Consider the following 14,956-nt stretch of genomic DNA (forward strand, 5'->3'; position numbering starts at 1 on the left):
ATTTATGAACAAGGACAACAGATGGCGCGTAAATAACAACACGAAACATCCGACGTTAGGAAAGGAAGGGTCATGACGAGGCTTCCTTCGCTGCTGATTTACCAGAATTCTTTCCGGGTTTCTTGGTGAGCCACGGGTGTCGCAAAAGATCCCCAGCAGACGGGCGAGCCTCATGGTCTAGCTCGAAGCAGAGTTCGAGGAAGTTTTGAGCCTCTGCAGTGATATCAGATGGAATAGTGGGCTTAGCGGAAGAGCCGATCTAAAGATATTGTGAGATGACTGCGGACATGGATGAGTGCCATGTCTTACCTTGAAGATGGCTTGCATCTGGTTCAGTTGCGGGTATGGGTGTTCACCAGTGAACATCTCGACAACCAAGCACCCGACACTCCAAATGTCCGCCTTTTTGGTATAGGCGGTCTGTTTAACGACTTCCGGCGCCATCCAGAATACTGAGCCCTGTAGAGAGGGCCGGTGAAGGCGAGTTCCGGGTATGTCTGGGCATGTATCGTCAAAATGTGTACGTGAATGTGATGAAGAGACGCACTGTCTTGCAATTTCTTGGAAATACCGAAGTCGGAAATCTTGATGCCACCTTTATTGTCGACCAGAACGTTTGCACCCTTGATATCCCGATGGACAATGCCTCGTTCATGTACGTAGTCGAGACCATCCAGGATCTGTCGGACAAAGTTCCGTACAAGTGGCTCCTCGAAGGCACCGTAGTTGCGGAGAAGAGCAGTGACCGAACCGCCGGGAACGTACTCCAAGAAGATGTTGAAGTGCTCCTCGTCTGCCGATGAATCTGCATGTAGATGGTACGAACTTCAGTGATGATTGCACTGCGTTTCGGGCAAGGAAAACGTACACAGGTACTGCACGATGTGCTCATGTTGCAAATCTTTGAGGAGTTCGATTTCCCGCTCCAGAGCGTCCAACATGCTTCTTTGACGTGCTTCATTCGTCGAGGCATTGGAAGGGATGTCGACTTGCTTGACAGCCATAAGAAGACCGTTTGTGGCGTCCATCCCGAGATACACTTTTCCGAACGAGCCAGCTCCTATCAATGCTCCCTTGATCCACTTGATACCTATGGGAACAGGGTAAGCACACGACGGGAGAGCGAAAAAGCAATGTGACCTTTGGATGTGATAGCTTTTCCGGTGCCGTCCTCGTCATCTTCCTCTTCCTCAACTTCCTCCTCTTCCTCTTCAACATCGTCCTCGACGATCGTGTCATCCTCATCCTCATCGCCTTCTGGGGGTATGTCTACAGGCGCTGCGGGTGCTTCCGTATCCTCATCACTATCGGCATCCACCTTCGTCCACGAGGCGTCATCCGCGATAGTATTGTTGCCGCTCTCGCGCCTACTCTCCACCTCCGCCGTGATCTCATCCATCGTCATAATACTAGCTGTATCTGATATATCACGTTTGCTCCGTAGCTCCTTGATATAACTCATCCGTCTCGAGGCCGTCGACATCGGACGCGCAGAGAGCCTGTGCGCACCCAGCTGGCCTCCTGTGAGACTGTTCATGGACTCAGAGAAGGACTCGAACGAGATGTTTACTGGAGGAAGTAAGTGTGCCTTGGAGTCGCGCTTGTTCAGCATAGCGAGCGGCTTGTTATCCTCGTCGCTATCCGCATCGACGTCGTGTCCATCGTCGGTGGAGAGCGAAACCCGCGGGGGTTCGTCCACGGTGATCATGCTTGCGCGATCCGACGCCTTGTCTGGGACAGGCGGCGGGATCGACGCTATAGACCCGCGATGCGAAGAGCGGTGCTGCGAGCCCAACGTGCTGACGCTGAATCTCGACGGCGGCGGCGCAAACGACATCGTACTGTCTCTCTTCCCAAACGCAGCAGAGCCGCCCGCTCGCAGCATACTGTGCCGCGCTGTGCGCTCCAAGACCTTCTTCTCCGTGAAGGGGAAGTACTCGCTTAAATGGTTCGTGATGAGCTCGCTCGGCGGTCGTTGACCAAAGAAGTTGCGCAATCTGGACGGGCCCTTCGAAAAACTGGATCCCGACGAATGTTTTCCAGCGGTGGAAGACTGTGTAGGCGAAGACGGGGATTCCAACGCCTTCTCTGGATCCCGCACACCAAGACCGCTGAGGATGCTGATTGAACTTGCGCGCTTGTTCTTCGCTGTTTGCGACTGGCTTGTCGCAAAGTTTCCGTAGCCGGGAGACAACAGATTTCCGTCTTCGTCCTCCTCACCGGTCGATAGTCTAGGTCCGACGAACAACGGACTTGTTGGGCTATTCCGTTGCCCAGGAATGGGTGGTGTTTCTCCGAATATATGCGCTAGGGCCTTTGACCGCTTGGCCTTGCCAGTGCGACGCAACGTGAGGCCATGCTCCCGTGCTGGATCGTCCGGTGATGCGTGGCATACAGCCAATAGTTGAGCCTCGGAAAGAGGTATACCTGCGAGGTGTCAGACATTCTGATGATAGCGACGTGTGAGAACAGACCTGGCGAATCTTCGTTGCCCCAATTCACATACACCCCCCAGCCATCCACGCTCAATCCACCATCGTCAGTGCCAACAATGGCGCTTTCTGTGTCGGAACTCTTGCCACCCAATTTCCCGAACTTCTTGAGCGCCTTCTCCAGTACCTCAATGCCGCCTGCACAGTCCTCAATATTGAGTGTGCACGAATGGCCCTCCTCTGCCAGTTGAAATTTGATGAGTTTCTTTCTGAGGTCGACAAGCGAAGGGGTGTTGTTGTATGACGGCGTGTTCGGACGTACGAAGGGCCCACGGCCCACGGTATAAGTCGTAGGGGGTGAGGGCGAGGCGGATGTAGACGGAACAGTGATAGTTGCGGAGTTGGAGAGGAACGACTCGGCAATAGGCGAAAGAATGCTGATCGGTTGTGCTGGGGGTTGAAGGCCTTGGGAATAAGGATGTGCAGAGGTGGACGGACGAGGTCCCACTTTCGTCAAGGGGCTCGAGCCATTCTGGACGCTCGACATGGACACGTTTCTCCCGTGCGCCGAGGCGGGATTGGGAGAACGCGTCGCCGTCCGTATAGGAACATTTGGGAGCATAGGAGACTGAGAACGCACAGGTGTCTTGACGCTGCCAATCCCAGCACGCGGATCTGGCGGGAGACCATAGCCCGACCACGAACCGTTCGATGACGGTGTGAGCAGGCTCTGGTTCACAGGAGCAGGTGGGAGTGGTTGCGACGTGAATTCGGGCGCCTCTACCTGCGTTGGCGTTCGTCGTCCAGGTACTCCAGGACCAGAATGAAGGTTGCGAGTTGATGGCCGGCCAGTGGGTGGGAGAGGAGGTTGGCTGCGAGGCACGGGCGGTAATGGTAAGACGTTCGGGCGCGAGCTCGTTGAATATGAGCTGCCTGGCGTTGTCGTGTGAAAAGTAGACGAGGCATTGGATTGAGGTTGCTGATTTGGTTGAGGAAGAGGGCGAAGGGGCATGGTCGAGCGTGAGGCAGAGTCCGGAGCGGGTTGGCCCTCACGGATGAGATGCGGTAGATTGGCAGACTGGTTGGCATTTGGGGTGAGTTGCAAAGGTGGTGGTCTTCCGTGCTCCAGTTTGCGCGAAGCCAGCCGCGACGTTGGCGATGTTACCGAACCGGACCTCCTGTGCGCCATGCCATCCCCATTCCGCGAAAGCGCCGTACCGTAAATTGAGAGCCTCTCGCTCTTGGTCGAGCACTTCTGCCTCAGAGTCTTAACCGCATTCAGAACCCTCAGCCGGTCGCCAATGCTGGCGATTCCCATCTCCTTGAGCGTATCCTGGTCAAGCTCAAGGAGGACATCGCCGCGGATATCGCTCGCCTTGAACGTGTTCGCATGGTGGCCGCACTTGATATCCGCGAGCCAGCGAGATACCTGATTGTCATTCCAAGTGCGGAGAAAATCGTGATATTTCATGCCAGAGGGAGGGTCCATGAGGGTCTGCTGAGCTGTCGTCGGGGTTCCGGGTAGGGACGGCTGTGGGCGGACATGCTGGAGATTGTTAATGACGGCACGGGGAGCAGGCAGCTGTGATGGCGAAAATGTATTCGCGGTGGCGGAGGGCGAAGAGGCCTGTGATGGAGGCTGCGAGAGGCCGTCGAGATTGCTGCTCATGGTTACCGCGGCCATGAGTGGCGAAGAGGGAGGTCGTCAACGTCGCCAGGGGCGATGATATATGTACGCTCGCAAGAAGCTATTGTGTATGTGCTCGGGGGACGACTGTGGACATAATAAACAGGCTCAGTTCTGTCCAGGAACAATGAGCGCACAGAACAACACCTTTAACCCAACCCGGCAGTGGTCCCGTCCGTCCCGTGTCCCGACAATTAACCAGCGACGATGCACTTGACCTCCGTTGACGACCAGATGAGAAACCGAGAACGAAAGTTCCAGAGGCAACCGCTCGCCTTGACAATTGGAATGGGATCGCTGGGCAAGCTGGGAGAAGTCAATGTGGTCGGCAGCAAGGTGATACTGCCACTGAGCGCGCGCTCACGTGCCGTGCCGCGACACCGTCCCTGGGCGCTCGTCAAATATTAAATGACCCTTCAAAGGTGTTTTCAGGAGCTCGTCTGCACTTGTGCGTTGGATCTCATTTCCGGATATATCAAAGATGCTGACCGCCATCACTCGGATGTCTACTTCAGGTCTTATGGGTATTTTCAGTCAGATGTACGTCGAAGGAGTTGATGAACCAATATATAAATCGCAGACGTGGGGTGTCCATTATCGGTGTTCATGATACAACTCACGACGACAGACTCATACATAGCCCTCTCGGGTAACGACCTTTGACTCTGGTGAAAATGATGATCAAACGCACCTTCGACATGGCAGGTAAGCATGCAGCGAGACGCCCCATCAACCATCCCACGGTCCCCAATGAGATGCATCAGCGCTATCGAGGCGATATGATCAGCGACTCGTGGGTAGACTTGTACGTGAAGTACTGAGGAGAGAAGTGTGGGATGCGAAGCTATATAGCTATTCCTGTCCTTGTCTTTGTATGGTTGGGGTAAAGTTAGACCTTAAGAACACTGAGCTCGCTCACCCGGGTCATATGCCATCGTTATACTTGGCTAGTACGTTTCCAGTCACCAGTTCAGGGGAGCCAATAGACAAAAGTCCAGTGTTCCTCCTTATCGCCGACCATGCTCATATATAGCTCTGCTGCCCGCACGGAAAACTATAAACAGTTTCTGTGTAGGACATCGGCATGCTCGGTGTTCAATAATTCACGCCGGAACCCATGTACACTATACTTGTCAATGTCAATCTCACCTCCGACAATACGATACACTCGATGTGCGCGAATGATACCCATCTCAAGGTATACTTCGGGAAAATCAGTTTGAGCGCTGGGAAGCAAAGTCTAAAACCGGCGACGATCTTTTTGACTGATAACCAAACCTGTGGAATGCAGGACGCATCAGCTTCCACAGGAATGTCAGTCGGCGATGGGGAAGGCTGAGCTTTAGGGGGTCTTAATGCGCTGCACCGTTACCATCACATCGTGATGAGCGCGTACAGATCAATGTCAGGACGTACTAAACGGGGGTACGCTCTGAATGTTTCGGAATTGCCGGCTTATGATATGGACCTTCAGGGAACCTTTTCGTTATGGCCATGTTATCCGCCTTTATTCTATGAGAGTACTTCTCTACTTCGATAGACAACCCAGAGAATTCAATGGAGATAAGTGAATGTCTAAGTATATGTACTCACTTCTATCTATGATATCTAGAAGCCCGGGGCCGCCCTCTGAGAGGCGTCGGAACAACTTCGTCAGTTACGCCTTGCAAAGACATTTAAATGAGGTGTCTTGTAACAAAGATGTAGCAGCTGTCCCGCCTGCTGTAGGAAGGGGCCGACGGAGCCGTTGATATATCTGATTGGCATGAACATCAGCAGTGTATGTGTTGACAGTTGCCATCCGATGCAGATTTCTATCCAGTTAGCTTTGGGGCTTATCCGTCCCTGGATAGGCGGTTCGTCAGTCTCGGGGCGGAGGGGATGGATGTACGGGCTCGGATCAATCCAAGGAGAAACGGGGGCCGATACACGTAGTATGTACGGAAACAATGTGCAAGCCATGGTTGAAGCTTCGCGTTCACAGAAGATGATGATTTTGTATCCGAGACGGTGGGTAGTCACCGTTGCGATCCCCACAGAGACAGTCGTTGCATACCGTAGCGCAGCAGGCGAGATGTGGGGCCAAAGACAACGTTCGCCGGCGAGAGACGGACCCGCCGCGCGACAGACTGTAAAGCGCGGATCGAGGAATACAGAATGTGAAGAGACGGAGGGCCAAACGTCGAGCGGAGTCGTGGACCTTTGAGTATTTGTGCCTATTTGTGTGTACAAGCAGGAGAGGCCGAGCTTGGCGGGCGAGGCGGACTGGCCGACGCCGTACCTTTCCCACGTGCGGCAACGGTCACCCGCGAATAAAACGAGGGGACCTGGCAAGCGACTGCCTCGTCTGTTTCTGTCGGCAAGTCGTCGACCAGGGTAGTGCTACACGCCCCCCCTGCTCAGTTTCCCTTCCTCACCACATTTCCAACTCGCGGATATAGGTCTTTCTTTTTTGCCGTCCCTCCCTCTTTGCTCTCTCGGCCATTGGCCTCCTCCGCGTTGTACACCCTCACCTCTACGATAAGACATCGCCCCCCCCCCCCTCGACATGCGACTACCGCTCGTCGCATACTCCCTCCTCTCCCTATGTGGGCTGGCACGCGCCTCGCCATATCGCGATGACCTCACTCAGTACAACCTTAATGTCAACCAAAATGCCGCCTCTCCCATCGAATACAAAGCTTCGCGCCCCAATACCACGTATACACCCTCACCGACCAACTGGCGGTCGATACCCTTCTACACCATCCTTATGGACAAGTTCGCAGACGGCGATCCATCCAACGACGATTACTTTGGCACCATGTTCGAGTCCGACTGGCGAGAGACACAGCTGCGGTCCGGAGGCGATTTGAAAGGCTTGGTTTCTAAGCTGGACTACATTCAGGGAATGGGTGTCCAGGGCATATTCATCTCCGGCACCCCGTTTCTGAACATGCTATGGCAGGCAGACAGTGAGTGATATTTTCTCTCCCGACGACGCTGTTGGGCTCAGCGCAAGCACAGGTTATTCCCCTCTCGATTTCACTGTCCTCGACCCTCACTGGGGTACTATTGATGATTGGCGGTGGGCAATCGACCAGATTCACGCGCGTGGGATGTACTTCATGGCAGATTTCACCGTTGGAACTATGGCAGATCTGATTGGTTTCGAAGGGTACGTTGTATATCCACCTTTTTCATCGAGCGCGCCGGTCATGTAGTTCGCAGGCATCTCAACTCATCTACTCCATTTGATCTCGACGAATATGATTCTGTATGGAAGAACCCCACGTATACTCCTTGGAATTTTACGGAGTACAAGGATTTCTCGGTGAGCTGCAATGGCTACGACTTCCGTGCCGAGGGGCTTATCATGACATCATGGTGGTCGACAGATTGTGAACGAGCGCAATACCTCATGCAAACTCCCTACCCTCTGGCTCAATGACGGGACAGTCGTAGACCCGGGGCACACCGGATGCATGGAGTCTGATTTTGACCAGTATGGTGATATGGAGGCCTTTGGTGTCCATCCTGATTGGGAACGTCAGCTGGCGAAATTCGCGTCGGTGCAGGATCGTCTTCGTGAATGGAAGCCCGAGGTCATGGCGAAACTTCAGGTCTTCGCGTGTATGGCAATCGAGGCACTTGACTTGGATGCCATCCGTGTCGACAAATCTACTCAAGTCACTGTCGATGCCCTTGCTTCCTGGGCTTCAAGCACGCGTTCTTGCGCCTCTGCGGTCGGAAAGAAGAATTTCTACATCTCCGGCGAAGTCACTGGTGGTGACACGTTTGGTTCTTTGTACTAGTGAGTCATTTCATATTTCTGCTTCTTTTCCATTGATTGACTGTTATTTCACATAGTGGGCGTGGCAGAACACCTACTCAGCTTCCACCCGGTTTCCTGGCCGCTGCTAACCTCACGGCAAGCCAGAACGAATACTTCCTTCGCGACAAACCACTCAACGCTCTCGATGGTGTCGCCTTCCATTATTCCATCTACCGCTCTTTGTCGCGTTTCCTTGGGATGGATGGAAATTTGCAGGTGGCTTTCGATGTCGATGTCAACTTCGTGACTGCTTGGAACCAGATGTTCGTCAACAATGATTTTCTTAATCCTGGAACCGGCGTGGTAGACCCTCGCCATATGTTTGGGACGAGTAACTTCGATGTCTTCCGTTGGCCTAGTTTGGAGAACGGCACGCAGCGTAGTGTCCTGGGAACTTTCATCACTTCGCTGGTTATGCCTGGTATACCTCTGGTGGGTGAAATTACAGCGCCACCATCTGACTTCGCAATCTCATTTTTTTTTTGAATCTAGTTGTACTATGGCGAGGAGCAGAATTTCTACGTCTATGATACTGGTGCTGCAAATTACTTGTATGGGTATGTAGAAATCCCTTTCAATTTCTATCCCGCGCCCGTATTGATCGTTCCACGTCAGTCGTCAGGCAATGTTCAGCACCAAGGCATGGCAACGTCACGGATGCTACCGCTTGGGTTCCGAGCAGTATTTCAATATGCCTCTTGACAAGTCTGTGATCGGCTGTATGGATGATTGGAATTCACTGGACCACTTCGATCCCACGGCCGACAGCAGGCGCATGATTTCGCATTTCATGTACCTGCGAACTGTCTACAATGCTTTGCAGGATGGTTTCAATCTCGTACAACGTGGTAACTGGACTTACATGATTCAACGCCCTGGTTCGAACGAAACTGAGACCGAGATGGGTCTTTGGTCCGCTTCACGCTCTGGAATCTCTGGCGTGCAGACGCTCACTGGTAATCATACGGATCAAGTTTGGTTGCTCTTCACGAACGAGAACAGCACACAGACTTATCAGTTCGACTGCAAAGGCTCGCTATGGATCTCATCGCCGTATCAGTCTGGTACCATTGTCCGGAATCTCTTTGCTCCTTTCGAACAGTACACCCTCCAGGACTCACTTTCTTCCTACAACAACGACGGAAAAGCTCCTTACTATGGTTGCCTGAACACGATTACTATGGACCCATATGGTTACAAGGCGCTCGTACCTCTCGCTGAATGGGTTGGCCCTCGCGCCGCATTGACGAGTTTCTATCCTGGTCATGACGCTCGCCTCGATTCGAGCGTGAATTCTTCGACCGTTACTGTCAGGTTCGAATTTAATGTCGCCATGGACTGCGATAGCATCACGAGCGCGCTCTCGCTTAATATGTCTTCCTCGGGCAAAGGCAGTACTCCTTCGTTCAGCAAGACTGCCATCAGCTGTGGAGCCGTCACTAACCCAGCGGCCACCACGTTGCCGGGCGATATGACGTCTGCATATTATTGGTCTGTCGAGCTGCAGAATGTTCCTGACGGCATTCTCGCTCTTACGCTCAACAAGCCGGCAGCGGCTGATGGCACTACCACCAATGTTTGTCTTGCCCTCCTCATCATTCGTTGTAGATGCTGATCATCCTTCTCCTATAGACTGTTGACACACTCCTGCTTCGCAAAGGAGCCTCGGATAATGTCATCGTTTTCCCCGATTCCGACTACGACAGCAGCTCCTTCGGCTTCTCCAGTGGTCAGTACACCTTCGCGCACAAAGCATATGGTGCCGACAGCTTCCGTTACTCGTGGAACTATGGTATGAATTGGACGACTTGGAAGAATTGGGAGGATACGACCACCATCGACGAGAGCGTGTTTGCCTCTTCGGACAACTTTTGGACGGGTCAGCACATCATGGTGCAATATTGGAGTGACGTCGCCAAGTCTGCGAGCATGGTCGTCCATGCGGATCGTGGTTTCTCCCAGGAACGCCGTGTTCCACAGTTCCTTGCTCGTGGTCCGTTTAATCAGTGGGGTTTCGATCAGGGTATCTCTGCAGAAATGACTCAGAGCGGAGACGGGAAGTGGGAGCTAGAGATCATGGCTAATTGGCCGACATACGTGCAGTTGAACGTCTTCGGATACGACAACTACTACTACGGCGATGTCGATGGCGACGGCGTGTTGGACCGCCTACCCCCTAACACTGCAGCGCCAAACTATCTTAATATGTCCGCCCCTCCACATCCCCATCTAGCGTGGAACTTGGTCGTCGATGATCGCAGCATGACTTGGACGCTCGTCCCTCGCGGTCAGTCGGCTGTCGGTGCTATCATGTACGCGTTATTGCTCTCGATTCCTGTCGTCACCGGTACGCTCGCCGTCGTCATCTTCATGTGGTCGTTCTATGGTATCAGACATAACAAGTGGGGAGTCAAACCCGCCAAGGACCATAGTCACTACTTCCCTATCCTCGGCACTCTTGGTAACAAGTCGAAATCTGATCTCGACGGCGGTGTACTCACTACAGAGAAAATCTTTGGACATCATAAGCATGGGGACATCATCGGTTGGCCAGAGCTCAAAGACAAACGCCGCAAGGTCATCATCGCGACCCTGGAGTATGAGATCATCGATTGGAAGGTCAAGGTCAAGATCGGTGGTCTTGGTGTCATGTCTAGTCTGATGGGTAAAGCAATGACGGATGTCGACCTCGTGTGGGTTATTCCCAAGGTCAAGGATGTCGAGTACCCTCAGGGAGACCCAGCGGAGCCTATCGAGGTCATCATTTTCGGAGAGCCCTACCTCATCGAAGTCGAAACGCACGTTCTGGATAACATCACCTATGTCATTCTCGATAGCCCGGTCTTCCGAGCTCAGACCAAGGCCGACCCTTACCCTGCTCGCATGGACGACCTCTCCTCTGCCATCTTCTATTCGACTTGGAACCAGGCTATTGCTGCTACTGTCCGCAGGATGCCCGATATCGATATTTATCACATCAACGACTACCATGGTGCCTTGGCCCCCATCTATCTGCTACCGAAAGTCCTTCCTGTCTGCTTGTCGCTTCACAACGCCGAATTCCAAGGTCTCTGGCCGCTTCGCACAAAGGAGGAGATGAAGGAGGTCTGTTCGGCATTCAACATCAGCAAGGAGCACTGTACGAAATACGTTCAATTTGGTAACACGTTCAACTTGCTGCACGCCGCTGCCTCTTTCATCGCCGTGCACCAGAAATCCATCGGTGTCGCCGGTGTCTCCGACAAATATGGTAAACGCAGTTGGGCTCGTTACCCCGCGTTGTGGACCCTCAAGCACGTCGACTCTTTGCCTAATCCTGACCCTAGCGATATCGAGGCTCTTGACGAACACGCTGTCAAGGTCAAGGACATTCAGATCGATCAGAGCGCGGAAGCCGAACGTCCTGAGCACAAACGTCAAGCACAGGAATGGGCTGGTATCAATCAAGATCCTCACGCGGATCTGTTCGTCTTCGTCGGTCGTTGGTCAAAGCAAAAGGGTGTCGATTTGATTGCTGATGTCATGCCCTCATTGTACGTCCGGCGTCTTCTCTTCTTGACTTTATAAAATAACCGTCATTCGACGAATAGGTTGGAGAAGCGTCCCAGTATTCAACTCATCACTGTCGGTCCCGTCATTGACCTGTATGGGCGTTTCGCCGCAGAGAAGCTGAATCGTCTCATGGAACTCTATCCCGATCGCGTGTATTCCAAGCCCGAGTTCACGGCCCTTCCCCCTTATCTCTTCAGTGGTGCCGACTTCGCGTTGATTCCATCTCGTGACGAGCCGTTTGGTTTGGTTGCCGTTGAGTTCGGTCGAAAAGGTGCTCTTGGTGTCGGTAGTCGATTGGGTGGTCTGGGTTTGATGCCCGGTTGGGTAAGTGGTATGAAACCGTTCGTGGAGTTCCTTACTGATATCCTTTTAGTGGTTCCCTGTTGAATCTAGCTCCACTGGGCACATGTTGTCGCAGTTGTCCAAAACGATCAAGATGGCCCTCAAGTCAACAGAGGAAGAGCGTGCGATACTTCGTGCACGTTCGGCTGTTCAGCGCTTCCCTGTGGTTGAATGGCGACAGCGTACAGAGGACTTCCATAAGCGTAGTATCTATCAAAGTCGGACCATCGCAGGTCATGATGCGTGGAGGCCCTCTGACGGCGGCATGGTTGCAACTAGCGCTATCGAGGACACCGATGACTGGGATCCTGCTCACGAAACTCACCCGTCACAACCAGATTGGGATAGCCGCAGCATCAGTAACAGCCCGCATGTGAACACGCCCGGTGGACAGTGGAGTCAGGAAAGTTTGACCCCTGGTGGTGATCCATTCCTGACTGCTCCTCCTCGGCTTCTCCCCGACAACCGCAGAGGGTCTTTCAGCACCGATATCTCAGATGTGGAAGGAGACTATCGGAACAGTATCGATACTCGGCCAGACGGACAACAAGAATTCGGTAACTTCTTAGACAGAGCTAATCGAACCATTGCGAAGGACCAAAGGAACGCCCCTGATCCATTCCTGGAGGCTCCCACCCGGCCATTTGGTGCTCATAATCGAATCTCTTCGGTTGAATCTATCGCGTCCATCGTCGATGAGAAGTCGAACTCCCCATTGAACAAGGCCATCGCTTCGGTATGGTGATCTCTCAGCTCTTTGCCGCTCAAAGCTGACATGTTCCGTAGTTCACCGATTCCGATGGTGGTGTCGCTCAAGAATTTGTGCAGAAGTTGCAGAACCTCTCATCAGAGAACTCTAAGGGTGAACTGTCGATCGAGCGCTACCTTCAGAAGAGCGAAGAAGCTTTCTTCGACAAGGTTCGGAAAGATAAACTTTCCAGCGCTGCAAGTGTCCGATCTTCGCAAAGAGACTCAGTTTGGGGAACCCCTGCACCATCCCTGTATGACCACTCCCGCCCATCATGTACGTGTTTTCACAGTTCTTTTCCTCTCGCATCTGACCTTCTTTTCAGCCCCAAATGCACCGCCAAGTTCTGCCGGTGGCTATGGCGATTATGATGGGCCTCTTCCACATGACAATGGCGAGGTCGTTATTATGACAGGATTACAGATTGCAATGGCCAGGGAAATCGGTGGCTGGCCTTTGTACACGATTGTCATCGCGCTAGGCCAGGTGCGTCCGAATGTTTTCTCTCTGCGTTTTTGTTCTGACGTTACGTTTAGATGTTGAGTGCCACGAGTTTCCAAATTACGCTTCTGTCAGGACAAAATTCCGTTGATGACTTGCAACTCTACGTGCTTGGTGCTGTCTTCTTAGCTGCTTCAGCTGTATGGTATCCTCTCTTCCGCTTGAAACCCTCCGTCTACGTTTTGTCTGCTCCGTGGCTCTTCTTTGGATTGGCCTTCTTCCTCGTTGGTTTACCGTCACTTACCACGGCCCTTCACCCGGCGCACAAAATCCTGTCAAGCATTGCTACTTGGGCGTATGCGGTAGCCTCTGCTGCTGCTTTCCTGTTCTTCGGTCTCAACTTTGGCGAGGAAGCAGTATGTTTTATCCCCTTCGTGCCATCTAAGCAAAAACTCACTCCACATGACAGGGCGCCGCGACAGAAGTTTGGATGTTGCGGGCTTGTATAGTCCAGGGATCCCAGCAAATTTGGGTCGCTGCTCTCTGGTACTGGGGTCATGAACTCAATGGCGCATCGGCAAACAGCATGCCTCCTTGGTGGACCATCCTTATCCTCTGGCCGTTGGCTGCTATCAGTTTCTTGTTTGCGTACTTGATGCTCTATGGATTGCCAGGTATGATCCGTGTCTGATCCGTGTTTGTTTTATAGATACTAACATCTTCCACAGAGTATTATCGCCAGACGCCTCCCAAGGTACCAAACTTTATCGCGACTCTCTTCCGCCGGAAATTGGTTCTTTGGTACGTTATGTATTCTCTATGTGTGATGCATCATGTACTTAATGTATTCAGGTTCCTTGCATCCGAAATCCTTCGTGACTATTGGCTATCTGGCGTAAGTTTTCACCCTTTTTAATCTCGTGGGGATGTATATCTCACATTCTTGCTCAGCCCTACGGTCGTAACTGGAGCTTTTTGTGGAGCGTACCTATACCCAAGTGGCAGATTGCCCTTCTCATTGTTGCATTCTTCGTTGGCGTCTGGGGCTTGATGCTCTACGTCTTGACGTACTTCAGCAAAACTCACACTTGGCTTCTTCCTGTCTTCGCTGTCGGCCTTGGTGCGCCAAGATGGTGTCAGATGCTATGGGGCACGTCGTCTCTCGCGCTGTACATTCCATGGGCAGGGAAAGGAGGCCCCTATCTTGGAATCTCTCTTTGGTTATGGTTAGGGGTCCTTGACGCTATTCAAGGTGTCGGTCTAGGCATGATTCTCCTTCAGGTAGGGTCATCATCTCGTCCATCGCTCGCATGTCACTAACGTTTATTGGTAGACGTTGTCGCGTCTGCACGTTTGCGCAACTCTTGCTTTCTCACAAATCATCGGTTCTATCTGTGTGATGGTGGCTCGTGCAACTGCGCCCAATAGGGTCGGTCCTGAAAGTGTTTTCCCTGATGCGGCGAAGTGGGACTTCTCAGACGGTCTGAAGGGAAGTCCTATGGCTTCGGCGCCATTCTGGATAGCATTGATTTGCCAGATCGTTATTGTCATCGGCTACTTCTGGTTCTACCGCAAGGAGCAGCTTTGTAAGTGCCCCTCCTGCTGAGGAGAAATGAGGACTCACCTGCTCTTTTACAGCGCGTCCATGATCACGACTATTGTTTCGCATCTGCACCTATAGACTGTTGTTAGCATACAGACAAAACATTTGGACTGTTACTCTACGGGGATTCTTCGCGATCTGGATTTGCATAGGGTTGGACTCTGACTTGTATACGGACACAACTAATTAACGTCACTCATTCTCGCTTTCCTGATAGATATACGTACTGCATTCCTTTGTTGTGCGACTCTTTTGCACGAAGGCCGCTTGCATTGTTAACTTCAATCAAATTCCAATGTCCATTCTAACATATCGTATTATTCTGGTAAGCTTAATT

General features: G+C 52.4%; 2 protein-coding genes across 2 annotated transcripts; one reads left to right on the forward strand and one right to left on the reverse strand.

Annotated features, from left to right (window-relative positions):
• Positions 1-70: 70 nt before the first annotated feature.
• On the reverse strand, positions 71-4,116 carry HETIRDRAFT_43369 (MAPKKK-like protein; the record flags this gene model as incomplete). The annotated part of the gene is made up of 10 exons (XM_009543483.1): positions 71-259; positions 310-497; positions 548-805; positions 869-1,090; positions 1,141-1,466; positions 1,554-1,709; positions 1,836-2,143; positions 2,243-2,427; positions 2,475-3,212; positions 3,252-4,116. 10 exons carry the CDS (start codon positions 4,114-4,116, stop codon positions 71-73), a joined length of 3,435 nt encoding a protein of 1,144 aa, XP_009541778.1.
• Positions 4,117-6,667: 2,551 nt separating this feature from the next.
• Positions 6,668-14,928, forward strand: HETIRDRAFT_32273 (glycosyltransferase family 5 protein; the record flags this gene model as incomplete). The annotated part of the gene is made up of 19 exons (XM_009543445.1): positions 6,668-7,073; positions 7,126-7,276; positions 7,330-7,432; positions 7,497-7,912; positions 7,969-8,365; positions 8,426-8,490; positions 8,549-9,509; positions 9,566-11,466; positions 11,524-11,809; positions 11,859-12,563; positions 12,614-12,851; positions 12,901-13,061; positions 13,112-13,432; positions 13,486-13,690; positions 13,745-13,817; positions 13,869-13,911; positions 13,968-14,297; positions 14,350-14,602; positions 14,655-14,928. 19 exons carry the CDS (start codon positions 6,668-6,670, stop codon positions 14,663-14,665), a joined length of 7,026 nt encoding a protein of 2,341 aa, XP_009541740.1. The 3' UTR covers positions 14,666-14,928.
• Positions 14,929-14,956: the final 28 nt, after the last annotated feature.

Source organism: Heterobasidion irregulare, assembly GCF_000320585.1.
Source record: "Heterobasidion irregulare TC 32-1 unplaced genomic scaffold scaffold_02, whole genome shotgun sequence".
Taxonomy (NCBI): Eukaryota; Fungi; Basidiomycota; class Agaricomycetes; order Russulales; family Bondarzewiaceae; genus Heterobasidion; species Heterobasidion irregulare.